The sequence below is a fragment of the Zosterops lateralis genome (genome assembly GCF_965231275.1).
Source record: "Zosterops lateralis genome assembly, chromosome: Z".
Lineage (NCBI taxonomy): Eukaryota > Metazoa > Chordata > Aves > Passeriformes > Zosteropidae > Zosterops > Zosterops lateralis.
The window spans coordinates 48,291,246-48,318,925 of NC_139800.1; the positions used below are offsets into that span (position 1 = coordinate 48,291,246).

Here is a 27,680-nt window from a genome sequence, read left to right on the forward strand (position 1 = left end):
GCGGAGGCGGGCGGGGCTCGGGGCTCGGGGCCGCCCCCCGCGGGCGGAGCCAGCACCGCCCCCGCCCCGTCCCCGTCCCGGTCGGCGGCGCGGCGCGGGGCGGGCTGCGCTCCCCGCCAGCGCAGCGGCATGAAGGAGCCGTCGCTGCCCGGCACCTCGCTGCAGCGGGCCTGCCGCCTCCTCGTCGTCTTCTGCGCCCTCCACCTCTCCGCCACGCTGCTCTACTACCTGGCGGGCAGCGCCCTGGGGCCGCCGGGCAGCCTGGAGCCGCCGCCGCGCCGCCCGCCGCCCGCCAACCTCTCGCTGCCGCTCCCCCGCCCCTCGCCGCCCGCCGCCCGGCCTCGCTCCCCGCCCGCCGTGCCGCCGCGGCCGGGCCCCTGCCCCGAGCCCTCCCCGCTGCTCGGTGAGTGCCGGCCCGGCGGGCTGTCGGGGGGACGGGCGGGCAGACTCCGCCGCCCGGGGGTGCCGCGGGGAGGAGGCCGGGCCGGGCCCCGGTGCCCCCGCGGCGCCTCTTCCCGCGGCCCGCAGTGACAGCGGCTCCCGCCCGCGCCGCGGAGGGCATTGTGGGAGAATCCCCGGGGAGCGCGGCGCGGATGCTGCCGCAGGCACGGGAGCGGCCGGCGGAGCCCCCGCGCCTCGGGAAGCGCTCCCACCCCGCCCGGCTGGGTTTCTGTCTGCCTGTCGTCGAAGTTGGGTAATTTCCTCTGGGAACTCTACCCGAAATGCTGTTCTTGCGTAATGCCACAGGAAGGCTCAGGAGGTCTTTTTGGGCTGTGCGGGCTTTTCGCAGCCTTTCTGTGTCCGCGGACCTGCTGAATGAGCGGTACGGGCTTAAAATGGTCTGTGAGGCAGAGTCATGAGTACAGTTGTATCCCAATGGCGCTTTCCACTGGTCGTATTTGGTCCTGTGATGCAGTATTGTGATACGTGGCAGCCTGGCGTGTGTTTTGTCTGCTGGAGCTGTGCTCCCCATAGGCTTTTTCCACGACTGCTTGGGTGCTGGCATGCTGGCAGGATCTTGAGGGGTTTACAGCCTGCTGGTAGTCTCATTTTTACTACATGATGACCTGGACCTATTTTTGATCTGCTGGCTTTGTCACAGAACAGAGCTGGGGACAAGGGCAACTTCAGATTTTTTCGTCCCTTTAAAAAGAAAACGTCTCACCCAAGTTGCTGCTTGTAACTGCTGCTCCTTGAGCAGACCCTCCTGTGCTGTAGGTACGGTTGTAGGTACGGTACCATGACCTGCTGGCATCCCAGTTGACAGTAGCCTGGCCACTGAACCTGGGGGTAATCTTCCTCATCCACCAAGTGTGCCATTTTAGCATAGGTACCTACCTCTGTTACCAGAGATCACAACAGGGGAAGAGACTTCAGAGAAGCTACCTGTGGTTTTCACTTTACAAAACCAACAAAAAAAATTCATCGTTTCTCTTGGTGCTTGCTGGTCAGCTGTTTATGGATTAATGCATCCGAGTTACAAATGACTGGTTTGTTATTTTAGGAAGGTGGTTTTGAGGTCACGAAGAAGAAACTGTCCTGTGTTTTTTGTGTTGTTTTTGATTCCTATCTTTGACTTCTTTCCTCTACATCACTTATGTTGAAAGTGGCTGTGCAAGCCTGTCCTCAGAGTGGATGTGGGAACCCTTTATGAATCTGCACTTGCTTTGAATGGTCTCGAACTTAGTCTGATCCTGTCAGGAGTAAGTCATGTGCTTTGGAAATGCTTGAAGTTTAGAAAAATGCTCTTACTGAACCCAAGATTCAAAGTAGTATTGGAGTTAGTTGCTGAAAGATTGTTTAAGATGTTCTAAATCATCTTTGCAGTATCTTCAGTGCAGTTCACTGGATCTGCCAAAGGTGGTATGAGGCTACAGGCAGTGGTTGCAGATGATCAAGCGAGCTACAGGGCCATGGAAGAAGTAGCTCATTACAATATAGTAGGAGAAGGTTTTCTATCTGTGTTACCTTCAGTACTTGTGAAGTAGTGCAGTCACACGCAGCCTGGCACCATCACAGCATCGAGATTTATAGCCAGCATGTGGGTGAGAAATTGTTTGTTCTTTTTTTGTTCTTTTTTTTTTTTTTTTTTTTTTTTTTTTCCTCTGTTCTTTTCAGATTTTGGTAGCAAACAGCATTTGTTAAACAATTGCATCATGCCTCACATGTTGGTCAGAACTGAGGCTGCCCTGATCAGTATTTCATGTGTCTCTAAGGCATCTTCCTCCATGAGGAATAGCGGGTGTGCACTTCTTGGGCATTTCTGACATGTAGTTTCCCCACCCAGAACTCAGAAATACTCTTTTATGAGCTCAAAACTCACTTATCAGTATGAACATAAAAAGCAGGAACCAAACTGTGATTCCTAAAGAACCATCCTGTATTCCCAAAGCCATGGAGAAGTGCTTTGATGGGAACAGGTAGCTCCAATAACTCAATTTTCTCAATACACCGACATTTATTTGTAACATACATAATTCTGGGGGTTTTAATTTCCTGCCTGCCCCTCCCCCATCGTTGTTGGGAAGCATGTGATGACTCACACAGGATATGTGTGACTGAACTGCTCAAGCTTTTTGAATGGTAAAATAGCCAGGTATTCATTTCAGAGGCCCACAGTTTTCTTCCTAGCAGTCTTTAGAGAGTAGTTTACAGTCCCTGCTGTCTGGCTCTGCAACAAATGCATTAGCTGAATGAGGTTTAATCTCTTACAAGAAGCTGCCAAATTTTAAATGTGCTTTTATGGTTCACTTGTTATTATTTATAATTTAAAAGAATAAGTCAGGACCGGGGTAATACTACAATTGAGCTTTGAGCTGAAAGTCCTTAAAAGCGATGAAATTCTTTAATACAAGGTAATATAAGCATTTTGGATTTATGCTCCAGTTTAGAGCTGCATGCCAATGAGTATCTTGAACGGGGGTGTCAGGAAGCAGAACTTGCTTGATGCAGTAAAATTTCAAGAATTTGAAGAAATTCTGGTTTTTCTGAGGACCCAAAAGCAAGTAAAACCAGGTGTTTCCTGCAGGTGTCCATTCCCCAAATTATTACATTCTTTAGGAGACGCAGAACAGTACTGTGGTATTGGTTTTGGTTTTGTTTTTTTTAGTAAAAGATTGTGCTCTAGAAGTAGTATGTGTGTTGGTCTAAGCACTTTCAAAACAATCAAATGTGTTTCTTCTACCATTTCCATGTCATTTTTGTATTTTAGTGTTTGGGTAGTTACAGGCCTGTTGGTTTAAAAGGAGGGTGTGCATAAAGGGTCAAATTCTTTTGAAAGATCCCTTTCCAAAAGAGCTCATTTTGAAGCAGCCAGAAGTCTGCAAAGCAGAATTTCATAGACAGGCTTATCTGTATTTCAGGGATGTCATTTTCAAGTCCTGCCCAGCTGAGTGCGTGTGTTTATGGAGATTATTTTAGAGTACAGCTGTCTCCTAGCCAATTCTAACCCCCATTTAGACACCAAGTGTGGCTGGGATGGCAAACATAAAAGATGTGCTTTTGCCCTTTTCGCCATGAAGGTCTTCTGGGAAAGTTCACCCAGGTGTACTAAATATTGCAGTCACGTGTCTGTCTTAATAGCTTTTCATACCCAGATTAGAAAACTCCCTACACTAGTAACTAACAGATGTTGATGCTGACAAACAGAAGTGTAGGTTAATGTATGAACCAGTGGATTGTCCAAAGTACAAACCACTAGAGAGGTACTCCTTTTCACTAAGGTTTAAAAATGTCTGTTTCCTGGGATACCATAGAATTGATTGGAAGGGACCTTAAAGATCATCTAATCCTGACTCTCTGGTGTGGGCATGAACACCTTTACCTAGACCAGGTTGTTCAGAGCCCCATCTGACTTGGCCCTGAACAAACACTTCCAGGAATGGGGCATCCAAAACTTCCCTGGGCAACTGTTCCAGTACCTCACAACTCACAGTAAAGAATTTTTTCCTAACATCTAATCTAAACCTGCTGCACTTAAAAGCCATTTCCCCTTGTCCTGTCACTATCTTGTCAAAAGTCCCTCTTCAGCTTTGTTTTCTCCCTAGAGCCTTGTCCTTTCCAAGCTGGACAGTCCCCAACTCTCTCAGCCTGCCTTCATAGGGAAAGTGCACCATCCCTCTGATCATCTTGATGGCCTCCTCTGGACTCACTCCAGCAGTTCCATGTCTTTCCTGTGTTGGGACCCCAGAGCTGGGTGCAGGGCTCCAGGTGGGGCCTCACCAGGGCAGAGCAGAGGGGCAGAATCCCCTCCCTCCCCTGCTGCCCACACTGCTCTGGATGCAGCCCAGGACACGTTTGGCTTTCTGGGCTGGGAGTGCCCATGGCTGGGTCATGTCCAGCTTCTTGTCAGCCAGTACCCCCAAGTCCTTCTGCTAGGGGATCTTGGGCATACCTATTACACAGTCTGTTTCTTCAATACACTGCTTCTGATGCCTATGTAGTCGGTACAAGCAGGTGCTCTAAACTGCTGATGCTGAAGATAAGTGGTGAGGGTTTTCTGATGCTTTGAGGTAGCCTGTAAAATCAGCAGCGATGCTTAGTGTCTGTATTACAGAAGTGTTTAGAAGTTATGTGCTGCCTGAGATTGAATTAATAAATAATGTAGTTTGAGGCTCTGTATATTATGTGGATGTTGTCTGGGCAGGGGTAGAAGATGTTTTACCAGTGGCAGAATCCTAGCAGGACAAAACTGGGGCAAGAGGGTGAAAACCTAAGAGATGCTAAGCTCACCATTTTTTAGGAAGACTTCTAGTGCTGACAGAGCTGGAGGGATTTGGTAGGTTTGGCATGCCTGGGATCTGGTCATGCTAATATATTGCCCACCTGCAGTCATAGGCTCTCATCTTGCTGTGGGGACTTTCTACCCCAGGAATTGGAGGCCTCTGAATCTGTGGGGTCACTTGCAATACCAGGCAGTGGAGAAAACATTTGTTTTACATGGAGCATATCCTTTTCCTCTCTCATCTGGACCTGCCTTTTTTAAAAGTTGTTTTTTTTTTTTAATATAGCTGGACTCTGCTCCTTCCTGCTTGCCTGTGTGATGGAGACATTGCTTTGCCTAGACACAAGCTGGGGTTGTGCTGTGTCCCTCTACTGCTTTTTTTAAAAAAAGTAAAACAGAAACTCAGAGAAGAGCATGAAGAGGGCAAGGGAAGGGGGAGATAACATGTGAAGTAGTTTGTTTAAATTTAATCTTTCTTGGCTTTAAAAGAGGATTTGAAAAATGGTTAAACTTCTCTGAAGAATATACTTAAGATGTTTGGCAGGGAGCAGACGTGTGATCCTGGCAACACCACTGACAGCTCCATAGCTGTCTATCTGTGTGGCTGGGAGCACATCATACCTCTGAAGCACAGGCTTTCTTGGAAGGCAGGGAGCAGTTTTTGTGAGGAGAATATCACTGGCATCCTCTTATCTGGTCAAAGTGGAGGTCAAGGATTGTTAATTAGGCTCGCAAAGTAACTTGGAAAGGTACTGTGCTGTGCTGGAGAGCAGCTGTTTCAGGGACAAAGCATAACAGACGGAGGAGAAAAGGAAAGTCTTCTGTCTCATGCGCGTAGTGTTTTATAACATGCTTATTTCTTTGCCAGCATTGATCTGAAGCAATAGCTAGTTTCTTTAGAAATTGGGCCAAGTTTGTGTTTGGAAAGAGACTGATAACTTGCAGCTTCCAAAACTGCACTTGGATGCAGAATTCAGTTAAGCTCTTTCACTTTCCTCTTCTGGTGTGGAGCATCTTAGTCTGACTTCATTCAGCAGATAAGGAACATTGGCCCTGTCTTGAGTGCCATCCCCACTCCAAAGGGCAGGCTGCTGGGGGTGCACAGTCCTCAGTGTGGAGGTACTGTATGTCTGGTGGCCTCACAAGCAAGCAAGACGTGCTGGGCTCCACTGCTCACCTCCTTTCCTCACCAGTGGACACTTCTCTCCAGCCAGCATCCTGCAGCCACTGCTCTCCTCCCTCCTGCACACTTTTCTCTGCAGAGCAGAAGGGGGCTTTGGTTTTGGGACTTAGACAAAAACAGCCAGTCTACAGCAATACTGTAGTGGTGGGGCCTAAGATTTGGGGTGTTGGGGCACATGGATGGAGCAGTGCCAATGTTCAGCTTGCTCCTGTTTCTCTCAGTTGGATATGGTCTTGCTGCTCAGCCTGTCTCTGCTGGATCAGTGTTTTCTTTTGTGCAGCCCCTGCCTGCAAGGACAGGTGCCTGGTGACCCAGGTATGGGTTGCATTTGCAACGCAGGTGCTGATTTCACTGAGCAGTGGCCATGGCCAGGGGCATGGCAAATAGCCTTTCCAGCAGGCTTCCAGCTGCAGCTGAACTACAGGAAGCCTGGGGCAGTCCCCAAGCCTCTGCAGATGTTTGTCAAAGAGAGTGGCTTTTGTCACCTCCCCTGACTGGACTTGTCACTGGGGTGTCACTGGACATGCTTTGAGGGCAAAGAGGCAAGTTACCTGCAAACCTATGTTGGTGAATCTGGAAGTGGCCCTGTAGAGGCCTTGTGGGATAGGTTTCCACAAACCCGTGTGCTCCAGAGCAGCGCATGAAGCAGCAGCCATCTCTTCAGGCATGCAGTGTCCTCCTCCTGAGCTCCCTGACACCAGCAGCAACCCCTGCATTTGGGGCACACAAGTCCTGGCAGAGTTTCAGCCACACAAACACACCTCCACCCCACCTGGCACCTGGCGCTCCCCCACCTGTCTGGGGAACACACCCCAGCCCCACGGCAGTGCTGGAATCACATGCCACAGGCAGGATGGGATGGGACACGGGAGAGGGGCTGTGGGGATTGATTGCCTTATGATTTGGGGCTGCCACTGGCAGAGACGTGCCTGAGATGCCACTTGGCCTGGGAGGGCTCCTGTCCACACATTCCATCCTGCTGCATAGTGGGGGGTTTCTGGCTGATGGCTACTCAGCCTTTTTCTGATCCATGTTTGTTTGTTTGTAGTTTGCTGTCAGAGAGCCTGGAATTTAATTTTGAGGCAGGTGGGAAGAGCTAATAACATGCAGATTGCTTGGCTCAAAGGAAGATAGTTCAAAGCCACCTCAGTGGGCGTGCACTGCATTTGAGCCACCAAGGAGGACTTAGCTTCCCTCCCAGAAGTACCCTCCATCAACAAGACTGTCTCCCTTTTTTATTATTATTATTTTGTTCTAAAGATACCATGTGCTAGTGTTAGTGCTGGGGATTGGGTTAAGAATTTTTTTTTCTCTGGCTGTAGTTGCTGAGTTCATTAGGCAGACCCAATGTTGCCAGCACATGTGATGCATCCTCAGCCTGTTTCCCTTTAGGGTCCACAGTTGCAGATGCCAGGTGCGTGCCTGCCCAGGACAGGAGATGAGCCCATGTAGCAGGCTTCCCTTGCATAGCTAACATCTGTGGGGGTATGCAACTTCACAAGTGTAGATCAGCCAAATGAAATCCAGCCCTTGAGAGGGCGTTTTTTTGTGACTAGGATAGTTCTAGACCAAGGAGATTTTTCTTTAAACTCTCCTAGGGGAGCAATGGCTGCAGGCAGCAAGAGGCAGTAGCTGCCAGCCAGTTGGCCATTTTGACTGGTGGGTTGCATGCCATGGCTGCCTGGGTGACCCAGATGGACAAGGGGTGTGGGGGCTGCCCCATCCTCCTACCATGGGCCTGAGCCACAACTTGAGTCTGTCTGGTGCCATCTGAAAAGCTGCTGGCCCAGCTCTAAAATAATTAAAATTATTTTAATGACCTTAAGAGGAAATCACTGCTTTGCTGAACTGTGGGATGCAGCTGCCTGCCTGCCTTGGAGCTGCTATGTGGGGTTGGGGTCCAGCCCTGCTTCACAGCCTGGGGTGGGGGAACTTGCTCTCACATTGTCTGGGGTGGAGCTGTTTTTCCTAGCCAAGGCAGGCTTGGTGTGATTGATGGGCCTCTCCTTCCCTTTTCTGTTGGGCCCCTGCAAAGAGAGGGTTGTTTGAGTTTTTTTTTCCTCTCTTGCGAGCTCTGCTTCTCTTTTCCAGCTTTTCTTTTGGATGGGGATTGTCTGAGTGTGGCAGTGCGGGTGTGCACACAGCTCAGCAGATGGAGAGCAGTGCCCAGCTCTCAACCAGGGTGATGGAAATGTTCTTTTTGGCTCTGTTTGGAGGCAGCCTTTTTCCAACTGCTGCTACCTGCTTTTGCTTTAATTTTCACTAAATTAAATGTCTGAGATTGATGCCTGGCTTAAAGCGTGCAGGCAGATTTTGTTTGTTTTCCCAGGGAAGCATTCTGGAGGATGATTCAGACGGCTGGATCCCTTTTCAGGCCTGTCCAAGAGACTAGTTTCCCTCCTTCCTATTTCTTTCTCCCAGGGCCACACTGCCCTCCTGAAGAATAGGGTTCCTGAGCCCCCAGGGCTGCCCTTTGTGGCAGCAGCCCCATTTTGTATCACCTGCTCCCACCTTCTTGGATGGAGTGTGGTGTTGTCCTGGCTGGACCCCTGTAGGGATGCATGAGGACACTTCTGGCCCTGCAACACATTGCTGCCTGAGTTTTCCCAACACTTCTAAGTGTTGGGAAAATGTTCCTTAGAGCTTCCCTAGATCACTTGCTTTGGTCTGGGGAGGCTAAGAGCAGTCTCTCTATTCATAGCATCAGGCTGAGTGGATTCTGGGCTGCTTGTGTAAGGGCCCTCGTATTTGGATCAGCAGGATGAGCACCAGGAAGGCTGTGTGCTGGCAGCCTCAGGTGACAGGAGGTTTAGGCATTGTGGCAAGCATGGCCATTGGGAAGTGGGGACGGGAAAATTGCTGGCACTGTGGGACAGGCTCCTGGGGCTCTGGCACTGCTCTGCCTTTGGTTTTTTGCAAGCCTCCTTTACTTTTTGCTCTGTGTGAGAAGCTGCTTCCTGTTTGTGAGTAGCATGATGGCCCCTGGCTTTTCCTGTGCATCTTCCCTATGAGCAGAAATGCTTCCAAGGGTCAGAGGTGAGGAGCAGGAGTGGATTGGCTTTCTTTGGTGTATCTTTCTCTTACCCTGCTACTGCCAGCTAAAGCCTCCTTTTACAAACTCTGAAATGTTTTGATGTGAGGCTGTGCTTTTGTGTTCTTTTGCAAGCTTCCTGCAGTTGGTTATTTATGTTTTTGAGGTTTTCTTTTGCTAAAAGTACACAGTAGAGGCTCATGAAGCTGCTCTGTTGGAACTTCATGATGTTGAACCCAACAGGAATCTGCCTGCGGATGCCGGAGCTGCATGGGTGACCAGAGTTGCAAGTCCACACAGTGCTGTCATGCCTGTCTGTTTTTAGAAGACACTCCATATACAGCAACTCCTATGTCAGGCAGTCAGCTTGAACAGAATCAGAAAAGATTCAGATGGAGTGAATTGAGCTGGAAAGTTTACCTAATAAACATAGACAGGGACACAGTTTTGACAGGCAGGACAGCCCTTGCAGCAGACTTTACACGTTTTCTTGGCATTGCAGGTTACATCCTGAGTCAGCATCCTTGGGAAACAACAGCCCTAGGGCTGCTTGCTATCCAGTAATCAAATTTCAGTGAAAATTATTTAAAATTAGTAGCTGGAACTGTGACTCTATTAACCAGTTGGAAAGCCTGTGCTTTTGTGGATTTGTCTTTAGCCTTGTCCTGCTTGGGAAGTGAACTGAAAGTGTCAGTTTGCAGTGGGTGGTATGTTGCTGCTGCTTTGTGTCAACCACATGGCTTTATGAAGTCAAGTTTGTTTTAGTCATTCTGTATTTCAAAACAGCCTGTTCAGCTTTTTTCTGGTTTTGTATTTGGTGAGTGTATTAACTGTGATTTGTGTCCAGCCTGTCTCACAAGCGGCTGCTATACCACACAGGGATGACACTGGTGGGGTCTTCTCACTGACCTACATGTTGGCTGCATCCCTTAGGGAAAATTTGTGAGAAGGTGTGCTGCCCTTAAAACCAATTCATTAAGCAGGAGGTTGGAGCAGTAGAGATTGTCTCTCACCAGTGCCCTTCAAGACTGTGAAACTGTTCAATCTCTGCCTTCTGCAGCTGTTTTTTGCAATGAATATGTTTTCTGCTCCTATCTTTTCCTTGCCAATGTTCCAGTCTCCATAAGGCAAGCAAGAGTGAGTGCTGGCAGGATGAGTTGTCTATGTTTCGCCTTAGGGGGCTGCTGGATGCCAGCCAGCAAAATGCCGTTTGCAGTTCCAAAGGCTTGTGGCTGTCCTTGCCCAGCTGGAGCTCGCAAGTCACCAGTGGGAGATTTCCTCTGTAAGTTCACCTAAATGGCAGACTTTCATTTCCTCCCGCCTTACTCTGAGTGGGTTTGAGACATTAAAAGAACCTTTGTTTGTTAAACCAGAAAGCATTCTCCAGTCTGGTGGGGCTTGCAGTTGCTTCTTGGGAGCAGCAACTGGGAGAAGAGTCCAGGAACTGGGAACACAGAGCCCAGCTTGTCCAAACAGGAACGGGCTTGTTTGATGGGACAGCAGCCACACCCAGTGCCTGGCAATGGACTAGGCTGGCAGGGCCCCACAAGGGGATGTGTTGCTTCTGCCCCTCTGTTTCCTGCGGCATCCCACTGGATCCTGCTGCTGGCAACTAGGTGCCAGAAGGATAGGAAAATAAAGTCTCTGGGCACAGATGCCCAACATAATCCCGTTTGCTGGCTGTGACTAGTTAGGTGAACCATGCCCAGTGCCATGCCCTCTGCTGTTTTAAAATCACAAAAGTGTAGCATCATCCTAACTCTGAGTGCGAGTCTCCTAATGGAGGTGTCACTGATGGTCACAGGGTTGGCTGGGGGAAGTGCGTGTGCAAGTGAGCTGGGGCCAGAGGCTGTTTTGGGAAAATGCTCTCCACCATGGTGTGGAAGCTGTCCCTAAATTCAGAGGAGACAATGTACTGTCTCCCTCTCTTGCCACCTCTGGCCTCATTGATATGATGCCTGTCCCACAGGCATGACAGTAGCTGTGCCCGGCCCCTGATCCTGTCACCACTGAGCCCCAGTCCCAGTCATTACACTGCATGTTCCTTCCACAGTTCCTTCAATTTTTGCCTCTTCCTCCTGTTGCAGAGCACCTTCTGAGCTCTCCCTGCAAGACACATTTAGAACTTCAGAGCAGAGAGGCTTCAGCCCTGGCCCTGCAGCTGCAGGGCAGGCATCCACAGGGCCCAGCTTGTACTGTGGGGCAGGGAAGATGCAGAACCAGGCATATATGTCAGCGGTGAAGCTGGGAATTGCTGGAGTGCTGGGAGCATGGGCAGACTGATCCCAGTGCCCCTGGAGTCTGAGAAATCACTGTCTTCCCCTCGTGTAAGAGGAAAGCTTACGAATTTAACCAGTGCAAAATGCAGAGATCAGGAGGTCCCTTTGCATCCTGTCACTATGCAGGAGCTATGCAGCAAAGCATCCCTGAGCATGCCACTGAGCACTTCTGCCAGCTTGGCCAGTCTCCTCCTTGTCCTCTGCAGTGTGAGTGAGCACAGGTTACTGAAGCAGCACGACCAAACTTGTTGTTTCTTCTTCTGAAGAAAGTTGCTTCTTCTGACTAACCAGGGAATGAGCCATCAGTTTGGAGCATTATTTCTGCTTTTTTTGGTAGTCATATGTTCTTGAATGCACGAGGTTGATTGTGACAGCTGCTGCCTTTTTGAGCTCTGTAAGTCACTTGTGCTTCTTCTCAAGGGGCTCTCCGAGGGCGGTGTACCCCCCCTTGGGGACCTGGGGGGTCTCTGCAACAAATGTGAGGTGGTAGTATTCGCAAAGTAGGACATTCAGGCACACCCAAATGGAGAATAAGGGGAGAGTACAGCAGCCAAATCCTTAAGGGGTGATCCCCGGACTGGTATTTATGGTTCATGCTTTATGCCTTATGCAGGGGATCCTCAGTACCCCCTTTGTTCCTGCTTCCATCCCCCTACTGCAGAGGCTTTAGCAGGAGATGAGTTTATATGTGCCAGGTGTGGTTTGTTGACTGGGTGGTGCTGGAAGCAGGACATGGCAGCAGAAGAGACCCTGCCTTAGTCTTTTGTGGTGAGTCACTCCATTGGTGCTGGAGCAGCTGGAAGCAAATAGAAGGGCCAGCCTGGCTGTTTTGAGAGGGCTCTCTCTGGAACTCCATCTGGACTTCTCAGTTTTAACCTGGTTTTGACAGAGATTGTTTCTGTGGTTTCAAAATATGCCACTTTTGAAACCATCTGCAGGAATTGCCAACCTCAATGCAAATGTGGACATGGGTTTTTACCATTTCTAGTACAGAACTTTTAATAAATAAGGGATATGTCTACAGAGCACTGAAAATATCTCTAATGAAAGAAACGGGATTTTATTCACTTTGCATGTGACCAGCCATAGGTGATTTTGTCCATAGGAGAGCAAAATTATTTTTGAAGTACTTGACTCTTGGGCTACCTGAGGTGGGTGAGAGCCCAGAGAACAATACTTCAGACTGGTTTTGTAGTGCATGTGGCAGTGGGAGCACAGCTCTTGGTTGGCCACACAGACCGGAGGATTTGAAGCTCTCAGTGTCAGTGACTCCATTGGGATACCAAGAGGCCACAGTGTTTGTGGGTTTATCTGACTTTGTGGTGTGAGGTTGCTCTGGGTATGGATTGTTCAAGCTTCAATATCTCCAAGTGCTGATGTGATTGTGTTGGAGCAAAAAGCTCTGTTGCTTAAAAACCAAACCCAACCAAAATCCTATTGACGATTGAGGAGAGACAGAAAGACTGATTCAGTGATCAGAATTCCATTTTACTCAGGTTTTCCAAAAGCTTATATATCATTTCAGGAAGGCTAATAAATTCCACTACAATAATTAGGTTAAAAGATCGTACAAACAAGTAATGCATTTACAACATCTTTCTTGTAGGGGGTTGATCTTCTGTAATCTCAGAGCTGTGTTTGTTCCTGCCATGGCATCCTGGTTATCAAACCAACTATCCTAATTAAGTCTGTCTCACTCTGTCTTGTATATTCCCACAAAACCCTAATGTGTGTAAAGTATGTATGCTCAGAGAAATAGATTGTGTGTGTTAATTTGCTTTGTGTTATGCCTCTCTTCCAGTGGGTTCACTACGTGTGGAGTTTTCCCAGCCTGTAAACCTGGAAGAAGTGGCAAGAATAAACCCAGAGGTCAAAACAGGAGGTCGTTTTGCTCCAAAGGACTGTATAGCACTTCAGAAAGTAGCAATAATCATCCCATTCAGAAACCGAGAGGAGCACCTGAAGTACTGGCTCTTTTACCTGCACCCAATACTCCAAAGGCAGCAACTAGATTATGGAGTATATGTTATCAACCAGGTAAGATGCTAGAGACAAGTCTTTATACAGCTGTCACAACAGTGTCTGTGCCTCTTAAAATAGAGGAATGGTTGCTTTTCTTTGAAAAGCAGTAGGCTGTCAGGCAGGAATAAGTTTGCTTAAAAAAAGGAAGAAAAATTTTGCTTCAATGCTCTTGATGGAAAACCTGAGATCCCCACTTCTGCTCTGATACTATTTACTCTTAAGAGCTTCTGCTTAAAGAAACCACGCAGTGAGGAGGAAAGAATTCCTAATAGCACAACCCAATTAATTATCTTTCCAAATGTCTTTTTTACCAACTGCTGCGGGAATGGCATGCAGAGATTTTTAAGGTGACAAGTTGGTATTAATGCCTAGTTTGGTAGTAGATGTGCCATAAGTGTAGGATTTCACTTTATCAAGCACCTTCTGTTCATGTTAGTGCACAAAGTCAGGATGGAGAAAAAAAAGCTGTGCAGTGGGGCAGGTAAGTGGTTGTCTTCAGGGGAATAGAAAAGAAACAACCAATCATGGGGAAGTTCTTGGAGTTTTTGGTTTTGAGGCTTTTTCTCCTTGATATCTGGTGGCCTTCAATCTGCCTTTAAAAAAAAGAAAGGCATAAAAATGCACATTTCACTCAAGACAAGCTGTCTTAATTTATAACATAATGGTGTTTAAGTAAGTGAGTGTTGTTTGCCCTTGGAAAGGCTTAAAATGTCCAGACATTTGTACAGGCTGCTGGGTGAAAGGGCAGATGTAGTTCTGAGAGCCCCAGCAGAGACCACCTTCTGGACAATTCCACTGCAGTTTCTCTCTTGAGTATGTATTTTTATCCAGTTTTTTCAGCTCAGTAAGAACTGAGATGAAATAACATGCTTCTATAAGTACTAACTCCTTAAACTGCTCGGATCAGCTGATGTGTTTGGGCATATCAAACACCATGAATATTTAAAATGGTCACACAAGCAATGAATTCAGTTCACAGACATGAAAGTAGGGGGAGACTTATCTTGAGAGAGAAAACTGATACTCCATTACTATAATTTCTCTTACTTTGCCCATTTCTGGGGTGCCAGAGATCAGGACAAAAGAGATTTCTGGGGAATTAGCTGTAGTCTGCCATCACAGCAGCCAGGATGGTTTGGTGTCTGCATCTGACTGTTGCTGTGCCCTGGCAGCCACACTGCTGAGATCACAAGGCATTTCTGTGACTGGCATGCCATGCCCTAAAATTAAGCCCTGTAAGGAGGCCCTTCCTGTGTAACAGGAGGAGCAGCTGGTGCCGTTGCGGTGCCGCAGCACAGGGCCAGCTGCAGCCCTCTGTCCTTGGGGCTGCGTTTGCTTGCAGGTGCAGCATTTTCCCATGCCAGCTGCCAGCTGCCCGTGCTGTGGGGCTGGCTGAGCTGTGGGCCCTGCTGGCCAGGGCTGCAGGTGGCAGGATAATGCCTCCCTGCACTGAACGCTGCTCGGAAGCCAGAGTGTGGTATGGCTTCCAGCAGTGGTCCTGCTTTCCCAGGCAGGTGTAGTCACCTGCCAGCTGTGAGAGATGCCTGCATGTGGTCTGGGGCATCGCTTGTGGGAGAGCACCCATCTCCATTGTGAAGAGCTGGCAGTGCAGCTGGGGGTGGTGTGCCCCCATTGGTGGTGTTCCAGGGTGAGGAAAGCAGTGCTGGTGCCCCTGAAGGCAGGCAGTGTGTGAAGCCTGGTTGGAGTCCTTGCTGCTGCTGCGATGGTGCATGTTGGCTTGCATTGCCCTGTGTTGCCAGCTACTTCTCTTCTGTGGCCCTGTTCTCCAGCACTAGGGCTGTGTGCTTACAGTTAACTCTCACAGAAGTTTTTGAAACAAATGCTTTTTCTCAGGTGCATCTCTTGGTTTTGTTTGAGTGAGAGTGAAATGCAGTACATAGGATATATATATGCCCCGGCCACATCCAGCAGATACAGGTTAGCAAGTAAGACTACTTGATTTGTAAAATAAACAGCCTCTTTCTGCATGCCTCTAATAACCTCTGTCTGGAAGAAGTGGAGTCGTCAGTAAACCCACTGGATGCATCTCCCAAGGGTGAGTGGGAGCACTGAATAGAGAGAGATGCAGAAAATGTATTAATTCTTCCATAAGTACAGTAGGAAAACAGTCTTATTTCTCTGCTGTCTTGACATTTGCTTTTCTCTTTTTCTTGTCTATTCTTCCCTTTGCATCTGCCCTCCTTTTTTTTTTTATTTTATTTTTCCTTCTAGTGGGGAAATATTACCTTTACTTGTTAATCCTGTCTATATCAAAGCAATCACTGAAGCAAGGAGAATTACTGTGTGATCTGGTTCTTACACGCTGCCTACATGCTCTTCTGTGCTCCGCATCTCATAGAAAGAAAGAGGAGTGCTGAGCCCTGCTACTGCTGCACTGGTAATGTCAAACTTCTTCCTTTCAGCGCAATGTGTTTCTGTCACGAGTCCAGTGTGTCTCCACCATGCTGTTCTTGTGTGCCTGAATGCCTCTGAGTAGGACTTGGCTGAAGTCAGGGGGATGATGTCTAAAATATCTGGCATGTAACAGGAGCCAGTGGAAAATAATGTATTATGTTTCACCTTGGACACTCCATGCCTAGAAAAACCAAAACCTGGTGTGTGGAAGAGTCATGGGAGGATTTTTGAGGTATATCTGAGGTGAGGACATGCGGCCAGGCAGCGCCCATTGATGCCACACAGGTGACAAATTTCCAGTGTCTCAGCCTTGCTCACTCCCACCATTATCCTGGCATTCTCCCGCACCTGTGGCCACTGCCATGCAGATGCTCAGGTCTAGAAATTAATCTCACTGCATTTCAGCCCATGCAAATGCCCATGGCAAGTTTGGGAAAGGGAAGACTTAGCCAATTCCCTGAAAACTGGGCAGTTTCTCAACCATTTTCCACTGGCCCCTGGTGCTATTTGTAGTGTTTTGGTAGCAGTTTCCCAGAGAGGTGTGAGTGTGGAGTGGTTGGGGCATCACTCTTATTTGTGTTACTTTGCAGGGGGTATCAGGTGTGTGGGCAAAGGAGGGAATTGTACTCAGCTCCTGCTTATCTTTGCAGTGGCAGGGGAGGCAGGTTTCCACTGTGGCTGCTTTCTCCCACTGCCCAGGCCTCAAAACACTCTGGGACAGAGAAACACCCAAGTATCTCTGATATCTCTTTATGGCTCTGGAAGTTTGTTCCTACCTGGTCAAGTCCACTGGAGGAAAGACTTTCCCGTGGACACTGAGTGTGTAGTTCAGGCTGTCGCCGTGTATCCCTGATGTAGCTAGCAGGTTCCCACTGTAGGTGATGGCTCTCTCCTTGTTGGCCAGAAACATATATCCTCACCATTACCACCCCGAGATCTGATGAGTGTACGATTCAAGTGAAAGAGATGCGGCCACATTTCATCTGTGCTATCTGCAGGAGGAATCACAGAGCTGCCTCCTGTATAGATGTGGGAGGCAGAACAAAGTCAGGACGTGTGGCTTCTTGCTGGTTTGCAATCCCTTTAGTTTGAGTAATGATTCCAAAAACCTCAATTTTTTTCTGTCTAGCATGGGAAAAAAATAAAAGAATCCTCCTTTGCCAGGTCTGGCTGAGCGAACCAGATTCAGGTGAGGTAAGGGATGAGAAGTAAAAAAGCCTGGATGTTGTTCTGTTCTGCTCAGGCTGATCATTCACCTCCAGATGCAAGCAGGAGTGTCAGACCTTGCAGGATTGAGGCAGCAATTTGTTCTGGGAGTGACAGAGAGAGTTAATTCAGGAGCCAGAAGCAGTTGCTGGGTGCCAGCACTGAACTCAGATGTGGGTTAAGTTTCAGGACAAGAGAACATTGGGGAAAAAAATGTCAGGAAAAAGAAAATAGCAAAAATGTGCTTGGACTACATACTTTCTGTCTGAGAGCCTAAGAAAGCATAGAAGCTATGTCTAGAGCTTGACTGTATTGTCAAACTAGCAGTCCTCTGTGCACTGCCTTGCTCTTCAGGCTAATGCTTCTCTGTCCAAGCAAGTGCAAACTAATCCATTTCTTTGTGACAAGTAACAGCATTCATAGGATGACAGGCTACCAGGCAGAGGTGAGGGATGGAGGTTTTTCCAGTTGTGCTTTACCCACTTTCTCAGGGGTCAGTGGTGGGTACTGCCCTCTGTGCTGACCTAGAAGGAGGTTTTCACAGCTCTGGTTTGTTGTTTGGTCATTTTTCCAAAATGTCAGGGATCAGTCCAAGATGGCAGTCTGCAGCATGCATGTGAGTTTTGAGAGATTGGAATCTGAGATACTGCAAGCACGCTGGTGCTTCCACATTGCCTTAGGTAGAGAAACAGAGCTTCTGCAAAAAGCAAAACCTCTTGTCAGTCTTTTGTTTTGTTCCAATACATTATGTTAAAGCCCCACATACCTTCTAGACAGAAAACCACCCTCCTGCCCTCAAGGCAGTCACAGTTGATAACAGCTTTGCAAAGTTTGTTGCATGAGCTACATGCTCACTGTAAAGTTACTAAAAAATGGCTTGAAGAGGGTTCTTTGTTTTTTTATATAGGTTGTGATTCCCTTCTTCCTAGTCTTCTGGATGCCAGAGTGTGAAGTTGTGTGGCCATTTGGGAGGAGAGTGGCAATGCCCGCATGGAGTGTTTGCCTTGTATCCTGTCCCTCTCCATGCACAGGGATCCAGTGTGAGCTCTGCCAGGGTCCTGTGGGTGAGGTGTCAGGAAGGGTCCTGTATGCTCTTGGTGCAAAACTCTCTGTGCTTTGAGGTTTTTTGGGGATAGGTTTAAAAACACAGCTCTTTGTAGCACTGTTACACCCAGAAGAGTTAAGAGGCTACCCGAAGGCACTGGTTAATTACAGCTGAGGCTCTGGTGGTAACAAAATGGATGTGAGGTGCCCTTTGCCTTGAATTTCATTAGGAAAAGAGCAGCCAAAGGATATGAAATGAGGTCACTCTCCTAGACTGGCCCCAGCAGTTGCTTTGAGGTGTGAGCACATTGCACTTTGCACCAGCGCCAGGACAAGTACCCCTCAGAACCTTGGAGCCAAGTTTGGATTTCATGCTGTGTGACCTGGGGAGTGCTGGGCAGCTAGGCCTGGGCAGCACCCTTTGCTGGGGGAAGAAAACCCTCCAATATCATGACCTCAGCCGCTTCCTCTCCTCAGTCTCTTTGTTCCACTTGCCTTCATTTTCTTTACTCAAGTTTTCACTCGAGTTTTCTTGCTTTATGCATGATGGTGATCGTCCACCCACCACCCTATTATTGTGTGAACCCTTTTGTTTTGGGTGAGGATGCTGAGAATTTGCTCAGATCCTCTTCCATGACAGCTTACTCCTCCCTGTGAAGTCATTTATGCCCAAGGCAGGTGAAGAATGCTTTTGAAAACTTTGGTTTGACACTTGCATTTTAAAACCTTCATTTGGAGTATACTTGGGGCTGTTTCAAGAACCTGCATTGGCTCTTCAGCAGCAGATCTATTAACCAGTCTGGATTAAACAGTTACCAAAGTGATTGTTTATTAACTAGGTAAAGCTGTGACAGAGAATGCGGTATTTTAAGCTGCTTCACTTTGGGCACAGTATTTTAATCATCCTTGATTTGCATCCCAAGTTGGGTGTGGGTAGTGCAGGGTGGAAGGATGACTTGCACATTAGGGGAGTCTTTTGTCTTGACAGTGCTCAGAGAGTGTGGAGGACTAAAGGTAGAATGGATTTGGCAGTCTTGGGTTCCAGGCTGGCAAAAACCTTCAGTCTCTTTGAGCCATGCCCTATGAGTTTCTTTCTACCTTCTCTGTTCCCTTGTACAGGGTTTGAGTTTGAAGCTGCTGCTGCAGAGTGGGGTCTTCAATTGGAAATCCTTACTCTCAAACCACAAGTATTCTTGGTTTTGGATATGATCTTTTAGCTTTTCAAAAGTACTCAGTAATTTGCGAGCCTGTACTTGCGCTCAAGTCCACATGTGCTTTTGAAATGTTTTTGCCTGAAAAAGGCCAAACAAGTTCTCTTCAGGTGCTACATTGCTTGGGGAGGAAAGTGGAGATTTTCCTGCCTTGCTCTCTGCCAGTCCCTTTATTAGCTGTGCTTGCTCTGGGGTAAGTATGCCCTGCTGTAGTATCAGCTCTTTTCAAGTCCTTCCTGTCATGGTGAGAGCCATCCTGATTTCATTTTCCCATCGAGGCCTCCACCCCAGGACAGATGAACAGTGGTAGAAGAGCACCACAGAAGGGGATGTGCCACCACAGCAGTGGCAGCATCCATCTCTTGAGCTGTAGCCCATTCAGAAAGCAGCTCATGCCATGCAGTAACCAAGGCTGTGTGTTGCAGCCACATGCTGAACCTGCTTCTTAGGGCCCAGGGAGCATCCTGCTCCTCTTCCTTTGTGGCTGCTGAGGGCTTGGCAGAGGGTCAGAGGTGAGCAGCAGAACTTCAGACCTTGGCTCCTGGTGCCGTCTTGTGCTTTGCAAATCAGGTCTGGCGTGTGATCACACGTTGCTCAGCAGTGGCTGTGCCACAGTCTCACACCCATGTTGTGGCAGAGCTTAGGAGGAGGGTGCTGAAATTTTGGCCACAGCAAGGTTTTGGTCCATGGTCCTTGTCATGGCTGTAAGCTAAGGCACTGCCAGTGTTTCCCTCTCTAGCAAGAGTCCCTCTTCCAGAGGAGCTCACCTCTTTTTGCTTTTCTCTGCCGCTCCAGGAAGCCCCACCTGCTTGCCCTGTGTAAAAAAATTCAATCCTCAAATGCCTGTGCATGGAGTGGAACATAAGGACTGCTTAGTATCATATCAAACCTGCCCTCTTGGGAGCTCCCACCAAGAGATGGGAGCTGAGCTAGATCCAGCCTTTCCTTAGCCATTTTTCCTGTCCCCGTGGTTTGTGGCTGTCCCAGGTGTCACTGTCCTGCAGGCAGTATTTGGGCTCACAGAGGTCTGTGGCAAACATGCCATGGGTGCTGCAAGGACAGTGCTTGGGCTCGAGCTCAGTCCATCAGGGCATGTTAACCCTCTGCAGCAACACCAGCGTCTGGCAACAGGTAAGAAACTACTGATATCAACTGTCAAATTTAAGTCACTTAACTGTTTTTATTTGTTTTTAAATTAGGATGGAGAAGAAGAATTTAACCGTGCTAAACTGCTGAATATTGGATTTGCAGAGGCCTTGAAGGAGTATGACTATGATTGCTTTGTGTTTAGTGATGTAGACCTCATCCCAATGGATGACAGGAACACCTACAAATGTTACAGCCAGCCACGGCACCTCTCTGTATCCATGGATAAATTTGGATTTCGGTGAGACACCTTTCGGAGTGGCATCTTTTTCCTAACACCACTGCCAGCCCAGCAGGGGAGGCGCAGTGTTACACATCCCCGCCCACCACTGAAAGCATGGGAAAGCATCTTTCCCAAAAGCCTGTCTTAACATGCACCACCCTGCAGGGAGTGGGTGGCTGCAGGGGAGGAGGAAGGCGGAGAAATGCCACTGAGCAGTTTATTAAAATTCACATCCCCTGGAAGATGAAATATAGGGTGAGGAAGAGCTAAGCAGCCTTCATTTTTCAGATGCCCACATATCCCTTCTTGTGTTTCAGTCTGGAAGGTGGAAGACAGCTAATGTTTCCACCCAGTCTGAAAAGTGAGACCCTCTCACACAGTGAGAATTATGTGCAGCTTTAAAAAACTGCATCAGACTATTTTAAGAGCAAGACAAAAATTTTTGGCTGTTTGGTTTTATGCCACTTAGACACCTGCCCTGGTACGTAAGAGCAGCACAGAGTGAAATCTCTAGCAGCATATATTTGGGTTCAGCAAGCTGTTCTGAACAAAAATGTGTCTTGCTTTTTTGCTTTTCCTTTCTGGTGTGGGTTTTTTTTTTTTTTTTTTTTTTTTTTTTTTTTTTTTTTTTTTTTTTGTTGTTGTTGTTGTTGTTGTTGTTGTTGTTGTTGTTGTTTTGGTTTTTTTGGGGGGGGGAGGTTGGTGGTTTTTGGGGGGGGGGTTTGGGTTGGGTTTTTTTGGGTTGGTTTTTTTTTTTTTTTCCTTATCCCTCAGCCCCAAGGAGGAGTTCAAAAGCTCATCTATAAAGTGAAGACTGGCCATGACCCTCTGGTGGCCAGTAGTGCTAAAGCTATAGCAGTGGTGGTGTTGGCAGGGTCCCTACAAGTCTCCACTCCAGACCTAAGCCTTGCTTCAGCAGGACTGCCACTGGCACTACAGGAGCTGCCATTCTTGCACTGAGGTGAAACTTAAAACAGAAATGCATGGCCCTGAGGATTCCTCTACTTGTTAAAGTAGAGACAAGTCTGTATTAGGTCGTGGTGATCCCTGTGTGGACCCTCTCCTTATGCTCTGGATCTGGGTTTCATCCGCCTCCAATTTCCTGGGGAATTGTCCCATTTCAAGTGGGAGCTGGTTGGCCTTCTGTGTGCAAGATCACACTGCCAGCTCAGTTTTGGGCTGCAGGCTTCCTCTTGGGTCATGGAGGAGTGTGGAGGTGAGTGGTAGAGCTGCAGGAGGAGAAGGCTCTGTGGCACATCCAATGTCTGTCTGAGCTCTTGATACTCCTGTGGCGTTCACATCACCTTTGGTGAGGTGATAACACATTTCAGCCTGTCCTTTGAGGACAGTGTACTGCTTAGTAAAAGGCTGCAGCTGCTTCTCATATTTGGGACTGAGCCCACCAGTTCCCTCTCTCAGCTGAGTCCAGGGTACAGCAACTCATGGCTGCTTCCTGTGGCAGGAAGGTGCCTTGCAGCGGGTGCTGGCTGTGTGTGGGCTGGGTGAGGGTAGGCAGGCTGCCCCTTGGCTGGCATCTCTTCTCCAATGTGCTTTTTTCTCTGCTTCCAGGTTGCCTTACAATCAGTATTTTGGAGGTGTGTCTGCCCTGAGCAAAGAGCAGTTCACAAAGATCAATGGGTTCCCAAACAATTACTGGGGCTGGGGTGGTGAAGATGATGACATTTATAACAGGTAAATAATTCTTCCTCCTTGGCACCCTGGGGTGTATCCAGGGTGGGGATGAACACAGACCTGCTGCTCTCAGTGAGTGTGGGGGGACATGGGGTCTCTCCAGGCAGGAGGTGAAGGTGGTCTGTGGGCAACCTCCTGGCTCAGTGAGAGCATGTTCCTGCTGGGTGCTAGCACCCTATTTCTCAGCTCCCAAGGTGCAGTGGGAAGGGGGTCTAGCTGGAAAAGTCACACCCCTGCCCCCTCCGGATGCCATTGTTCATTCTCCCTGTAGCCTCACCAGCATCCACACCACTGAACTGGCTGGAGCAGTGTTCTTCTGGGTCTCCCAGTATTGGCTCAGAGAAGGGGATTCAGGACATGCAGCTGAAGGTGGATGACCTTGACCCACCTTGCCCAGTGCAGCCCAAGATTTGTTTGGGTCTGCAGCCTTATCGCAGATCTCTTTGTTCCTAGGAAAGCTCCGTTTGTCAGGCTGTAAGCAGCTCTGTATTATGCTGTGAGCCACATGAGCTTGACTGGTAGGAAGCTGAGCAAGGCTCAGAACTGCAGGAGAGGAGGAAGGTGTTCTCACAGGCTGGGAAGACCAGGGCAAAGGATGAACATGGGGTTATGCTACCTTATATATGCTACATATCCACAGGATGCACTGAGAGAAATCACCATGAGGGGCTTGTATTTGGAAGACCTCTTCATGTTTCTTGGTGACAAAACTTCTCTGTGATCTTTTCTCTGGGGTTTGTGAGCTCTTCTGGGCAAGGGTCTTCCAAAAAACACACAAAAAATTACCTTTCTGAGGTTTTGCACTTCTGTTAAAAAAACTAAGAGAGGGACAGCTTTCCAGTAGGGCATTTAGAGCAAGGTGGCACTTTTTGGGGCACTCAGGTTTTGAGGAACAGAAGATGCTACACAGAAGTGAAAAGGGAGAGGCAAAGAAGAAATCAAGTACTTTTTCATTGCTGATATCCATGGAAGAAAAAAAAAACAAACTACAGGTGCTTTGTAGAGAGCATGCAAACAAAGAGGGGCTGCCCATCACCTAGTAGGTCGCAGCTGGGACTACTTTGGCTCTGACCATGTGTCTCCTTTATGCTGCTTCACCGCCATTCATTTTGATTCCTCCCAGCACTGCAGCTTTCATTTCACAAAAAATAAGTGCTTTTTTGGCTCCTGTCCAGATGGGTTAAAAACTAGATGACTCCCGCTCAAATTCTAGTCTACAGCCTGGAGCAGGGTTAATGTGGGTGTTGGATGTTGTTTGGAGGAGATGGAGGTGTAAATGAGGGTGTGGTGAATAATCTTGGTGTTGGCAGGGGGAGGTCTCTACTCCGCACCATAGATAAAGTGTCTGTGTGGGAGAGGACTGGCTTTCCTTCCTTGTGTTGGTAAGCTTGGAAGTGCATTAGTAACATCTCCCCGAAAAAAGAAAAAAAGTAGGTGAAACCAGTGGTTATTTGTGGAAGGTGTGGCAGAGCATCCCACATCCTTTGGGTGTTTAATGTTCTTGCTTTCTACAGGCTGGTTTTTAAAGGCATGGGGATATCCCGCCCGGATGCGGTCATTGGGAAGTGCAGAATGATCCGGCATTCCCGGGACAGGAAGAACGAACCCAACCCTGAGAGGTGTGTCTTACCCTGTCCCACAGCAGGTTTAGGGGTGCCTCCTGCCCTTGCTGCTCCGACTGCTTGGCTTTCTCTTTGCCGGGCACAGAGGTAGATTCTGAAAAGGCTGCAGCCATCTCCTCCCTGACTGAGCTCTCTGCTCCTGCTCCGTAAGCTGACACCTTCCCCTTGCCAGTTTATCTGATTGTAGACATTTTCCCCAACATTGCACTATGGCATAAAGGCCTCTCCTCTCTCTTTATTTCTTAAACACAGAAAATTAGATTCCGAGATATTGTTTCCAGCTTTGGGGTATAAACCTCTGCTCCAGTGCAGAGCTGGAAAAGGACCTACCTGTGTGATTTAAAAGCTTGGCTGCTTCTTTCTAGCTAAAATTTGACCCTTTAGGGATGCACTGGCCCACTGCTCAGGGTGGCCAAATCCGGGAGTTTATAGCACTGATACTCAGGTTTTTCTTGAAACACCTGCGATGCTGATGTTTCAAGAGAGGTATGCAAAAATCAGATTGTTTATTTTTTTTTTCCTCTTCTTTCTTTGTTGTTTCCACCCTCTCCCCCACTTTTTTTCTTCCCCTCCTGCAGGTTTGACCGAATTGCTCACACACGGGAGACAATGAATTCTGATGGCTTAAATACACTATCCTACAAGGTGTTAAGAGCTGACAAGTACCCTCTGTACACAAAGATCACAGTGGATATTGGCTCCCCCAATAGCTAACATCAGAGACACAACAGGGACTTGCCTATATTGCCCAGGATATGTGGCCTCACTGATGAATTACGCGTGCTGGTTTTATAACAGTTGCAATGAACCAAAAAAAGGGCCTCTTTTGGCATGCCAAAGTATCTCCAAATTGGTTGGACAACTGCTTTTTAATTTCTTTTTTAATTTCAAACTTGACTTTACACAACTTTCTAGCTCTCCATTGTTTTTTAAGTCCAGAAGCTGTATATACGAGTTGTAAATAGTTATTTTGCCAGAAAATGTTGAATCTGATCTATTTGCTGCAGTACTCCCCATGCTGAGTTAATTGCTGGACTCAATTTTTTCTGATCATGACTGTGATGTATCAACAGTTAATGCACATGCTATTTTGGTATTTTGAATGAGGTATGTTCAGGCATTCTTTTTAATTCATTCCTGGTTTTACTTTATGAAGGACTGTAAAATGCTGCTAAAATTGTCCAAGTTTACGCTTTGCATTAGATTATTTTTTTAATGGAGACAGCATAACACAACTTTTTTCTCATAGTGACCAAAACAAACATCTCCTCTATGTGCAAAGCAGGTGTTGAACAATCAAGTCTAGTTTCAATGAGTGTCATTATTTCTTTTAGTCTCAAAGGAGGCTTTGAGTGAGTAGAGAGACAGTTTGCCAAAATTTGTGGGTAAGCTTCCTGATAGGGTGGGAGCTACACAGATTAATTCTCTAAAACCTGCTGCCTTCAAATAACCTTACTTTTGGATATGATAGGGATTTTTTACTTCAGTGCAACACCACCTAGGATTTTTTTGGGGGGGGTGGAGGAGTGCAGAGAGGGGTGGGTTTGTGGTGTTGGTTTGGGTTTTTTTCATGAAATAAAGATTAATTTAATTGCACAAATAAATTATGGCCTTAAAATTTGCTAACACTTGTTAGCAGTAGTAGGAAGTTACCACACTATTTAAGTGTTGTCTGAAGCTTCCTAAAACCAAACTTTTCTCTTGCAAGGTTGTGCATAAAACTTGAAATATTTTATTACTTTTGTTGTTGTTGTTGTAACATTTTAATAACTTTTAAAAGTAATTTGTGTACCATAAGCAGTAAATTTAACACCAGATTAAAGTAGGGTGCAGTGTAATAGGATATGATTCAAAGCCTCCTTTATCTTTCTAGTTGGCTTTTTATGTGTGTCATTATATATAAGCCATGTATTTTGTTTGCTCTGCGTATTTGTCTATTAAATCTCCTGCGGTGCTGAGATATACACAGCAGGGCTGACATCCAAACAATTTTTCTTTGCATAAAGCCTGTTTGCAATGTGTGTCCTCCATCCAGAACCTCCCTTCTGATTGTCTCAGGCTTGAGGGGCATGCACATTCTGCAGTACTGTCAGGGCACCACTTGTACAGATCCTGCTTTTCCTCCCCTTGATCCTGTGTTAAAGCCTCAAGCGCTGACTCCCAGGGAGCTGGTTTAAGTGATTTAAAGCTCTTAGCTAGAACTGAGAACTGAATTCCTTCTGGTGAGTACTTTGCCACCAGCTCTGACCACAGCAATTTGCACTTCCTTGGCCTGTGCTGAAGGTTGTTAAAATCAGGGACACTTGTTGTATTGGGGATCATCTTCAGCACTGCCTTTTTTTTTTTTTTTTTTTTTTTTTTTTTTTTTTTTTTTTTTCTTCCTCCCTTTGTTTGGTTTAGTTTGGGGTTTTTTGTTACTTTTTTTGCTGAACCCTTGCACTGCAGGGGTGGGATCCTGCAGGGACCAGGGAACAGTGCATTTCTTCTTAGGCCAGCAGTGGCTCACAGGATGCATAGAGACTCTAAATTACTAGATATCTTTTCAGTCTCACTTTGGAAAAGTCTTCACCTGCTTTGGTTCAAAGCTTTTTCTGGCTAGACTTGCTGCTCCAGTCATGGTGGGAGCTGAGGAAAGATGGGCTTGCATGGAGCAGGAGCAAAGCACAAGGAAGAGGAAGGAGGCTTATGGCTAAGTGCTTACCCTTTGTGCTTATTGTTGCATAAAAAAAAAAAAAATACAATGCAGTAGTCCTTAGGGCAGATCAGGCTCCAAGTCTTCAAGATGCAAGAGGAACATGTGTTTTACAGAAATCAGGTCAAACGTCTCCCAGTAAAACACTGGCATGGGTGTAGTCTGTAGCAGTAATGGAGACACAGGAGAGGACTATTTTAATTTTTTTTTCAAAGCTGCCTCAGAAGGAGGGCCCCACTCCCACAGTTAGCAGCAAATAACCAAAAATTTATCAAAGCTGCAGTAGAAAATGCCATGCCTTTGCAAAGAGAACCTCAATTTTGTGCCAAGCCTTTTTTAAGTTGAAGAGTTGGGACCTTCAGCTGTAGAGGTGTCTGCCTGCTGCCAGGTGGGTGGGAGAGACACTAGCAGCATTCCTTGCAGTGAGACTCTTTGACAGTTAGAAAAAAGTTAGTGCAACAACTCATTGTTTGGCTGTATACCGAAATGACTCGATGCCATGGAAGTGGGATGAGCGCTTGTTTCTGGCTGTTGCGATCAATGCTTTCTACAACATGTGCCTTAAAAGAGGGAAGAAATGGAAACTGGAAAATCAGGAAACTTGAAAACCCTTTTCAGCAGAGAGATACTAGCAGTGCAAGAAGCTGCTGCACAGTTTCTCTTCCACTGCTGAAGTCACAAGCCGTGTAAAGAACTGGAGCCACCTTGTGTAGCTCATGTTGCCTTTGGTGCTGATCTGTGATTTCTAGATTTCATTGTCTCTATGTAAACTGTATCACTCAAAATCATTAAATGCTCTTGACTCGACCTGGCCATGAAATTTCTCTCCCTGGGATTTTCAGGGGCCACATCTACAAACAGTTATGTTGCACAGAAGTCAATTTGGACTGTGTCCTATGGCGGGTGGTGTTTTCTCCTCTCCCCTACTGGTGAAAACACTCCAAGTGATGCTAATTGTAACTAAGGGTTGAAACCCAGAAGACACAGCTTCAAAGGAGATGCTAATGCTTGGATTTTTTTGGATGACTGACTCCTTGTTAGCATGAGGGAGGGTCCTGATATGCTGCTTTTCCCTAGGATGCTACTTGTATACTGGACTGCTTTTGGGTTTCCTGTAGATGGTTTTGCTTTTGCATTCTTACCATTTATATATCAGGGGATGTATAATCCAATGTTCCTTCTTTACTATTG

General features: G+C 47.3%; 1 protein-coding gene across 1 annotated transcript; it reads left to right on the top strand.

Annotated features, from left to right (window-relative positions):
- Positions 1–114: 114 nt before the first annotated feature.
- Positions 115–27,680, top strand: B4GALT1 (beta-1,4-galactosyltransferase 1). The gene is made up of 6 exons (XM_083883878.1): positions 115–403; positions 13,018–13,253; positions 20,314–20,501; positions 22,053–22,175; positions 23,690–23,794; positions 24,376–27,680. The coding sequence occupies exons 1-6, from the start codon at positions 130–132 to the stop codon at positions 24,509–24,511; spliced, it is 1,062 nt and encodes a 353-aa protein (XP_083740004.1). The 5' UTR covers positions 115–129; the 3' UTR covers positions 24,512–27,680.

Bases quoted from the DNA above. Each gene is read 5' to 3' on its own strand.
- B4GALT1 (XM_083883878.1), top strand. From the start codon at position 130: ATGAAGGAGCCGTCGCTGCCCGGCACCTCGCTGCAGCGGGCCTGCCGC. The intron at 404-13,017 runs GTGAGTGCCGGC...CCTCTCTTCCAG, and splicing joins CGAGCCCTCCCCGCTGCTCG to TGGGTTCACTACGTGTGGAG. The intron at 22,176-23,689 runs GTAAATAATTCT...TGCTTTCTACAG, and splicing joins GATGATGACATTTATAACAG to GCTGGTTTTTAAAGGCATGG.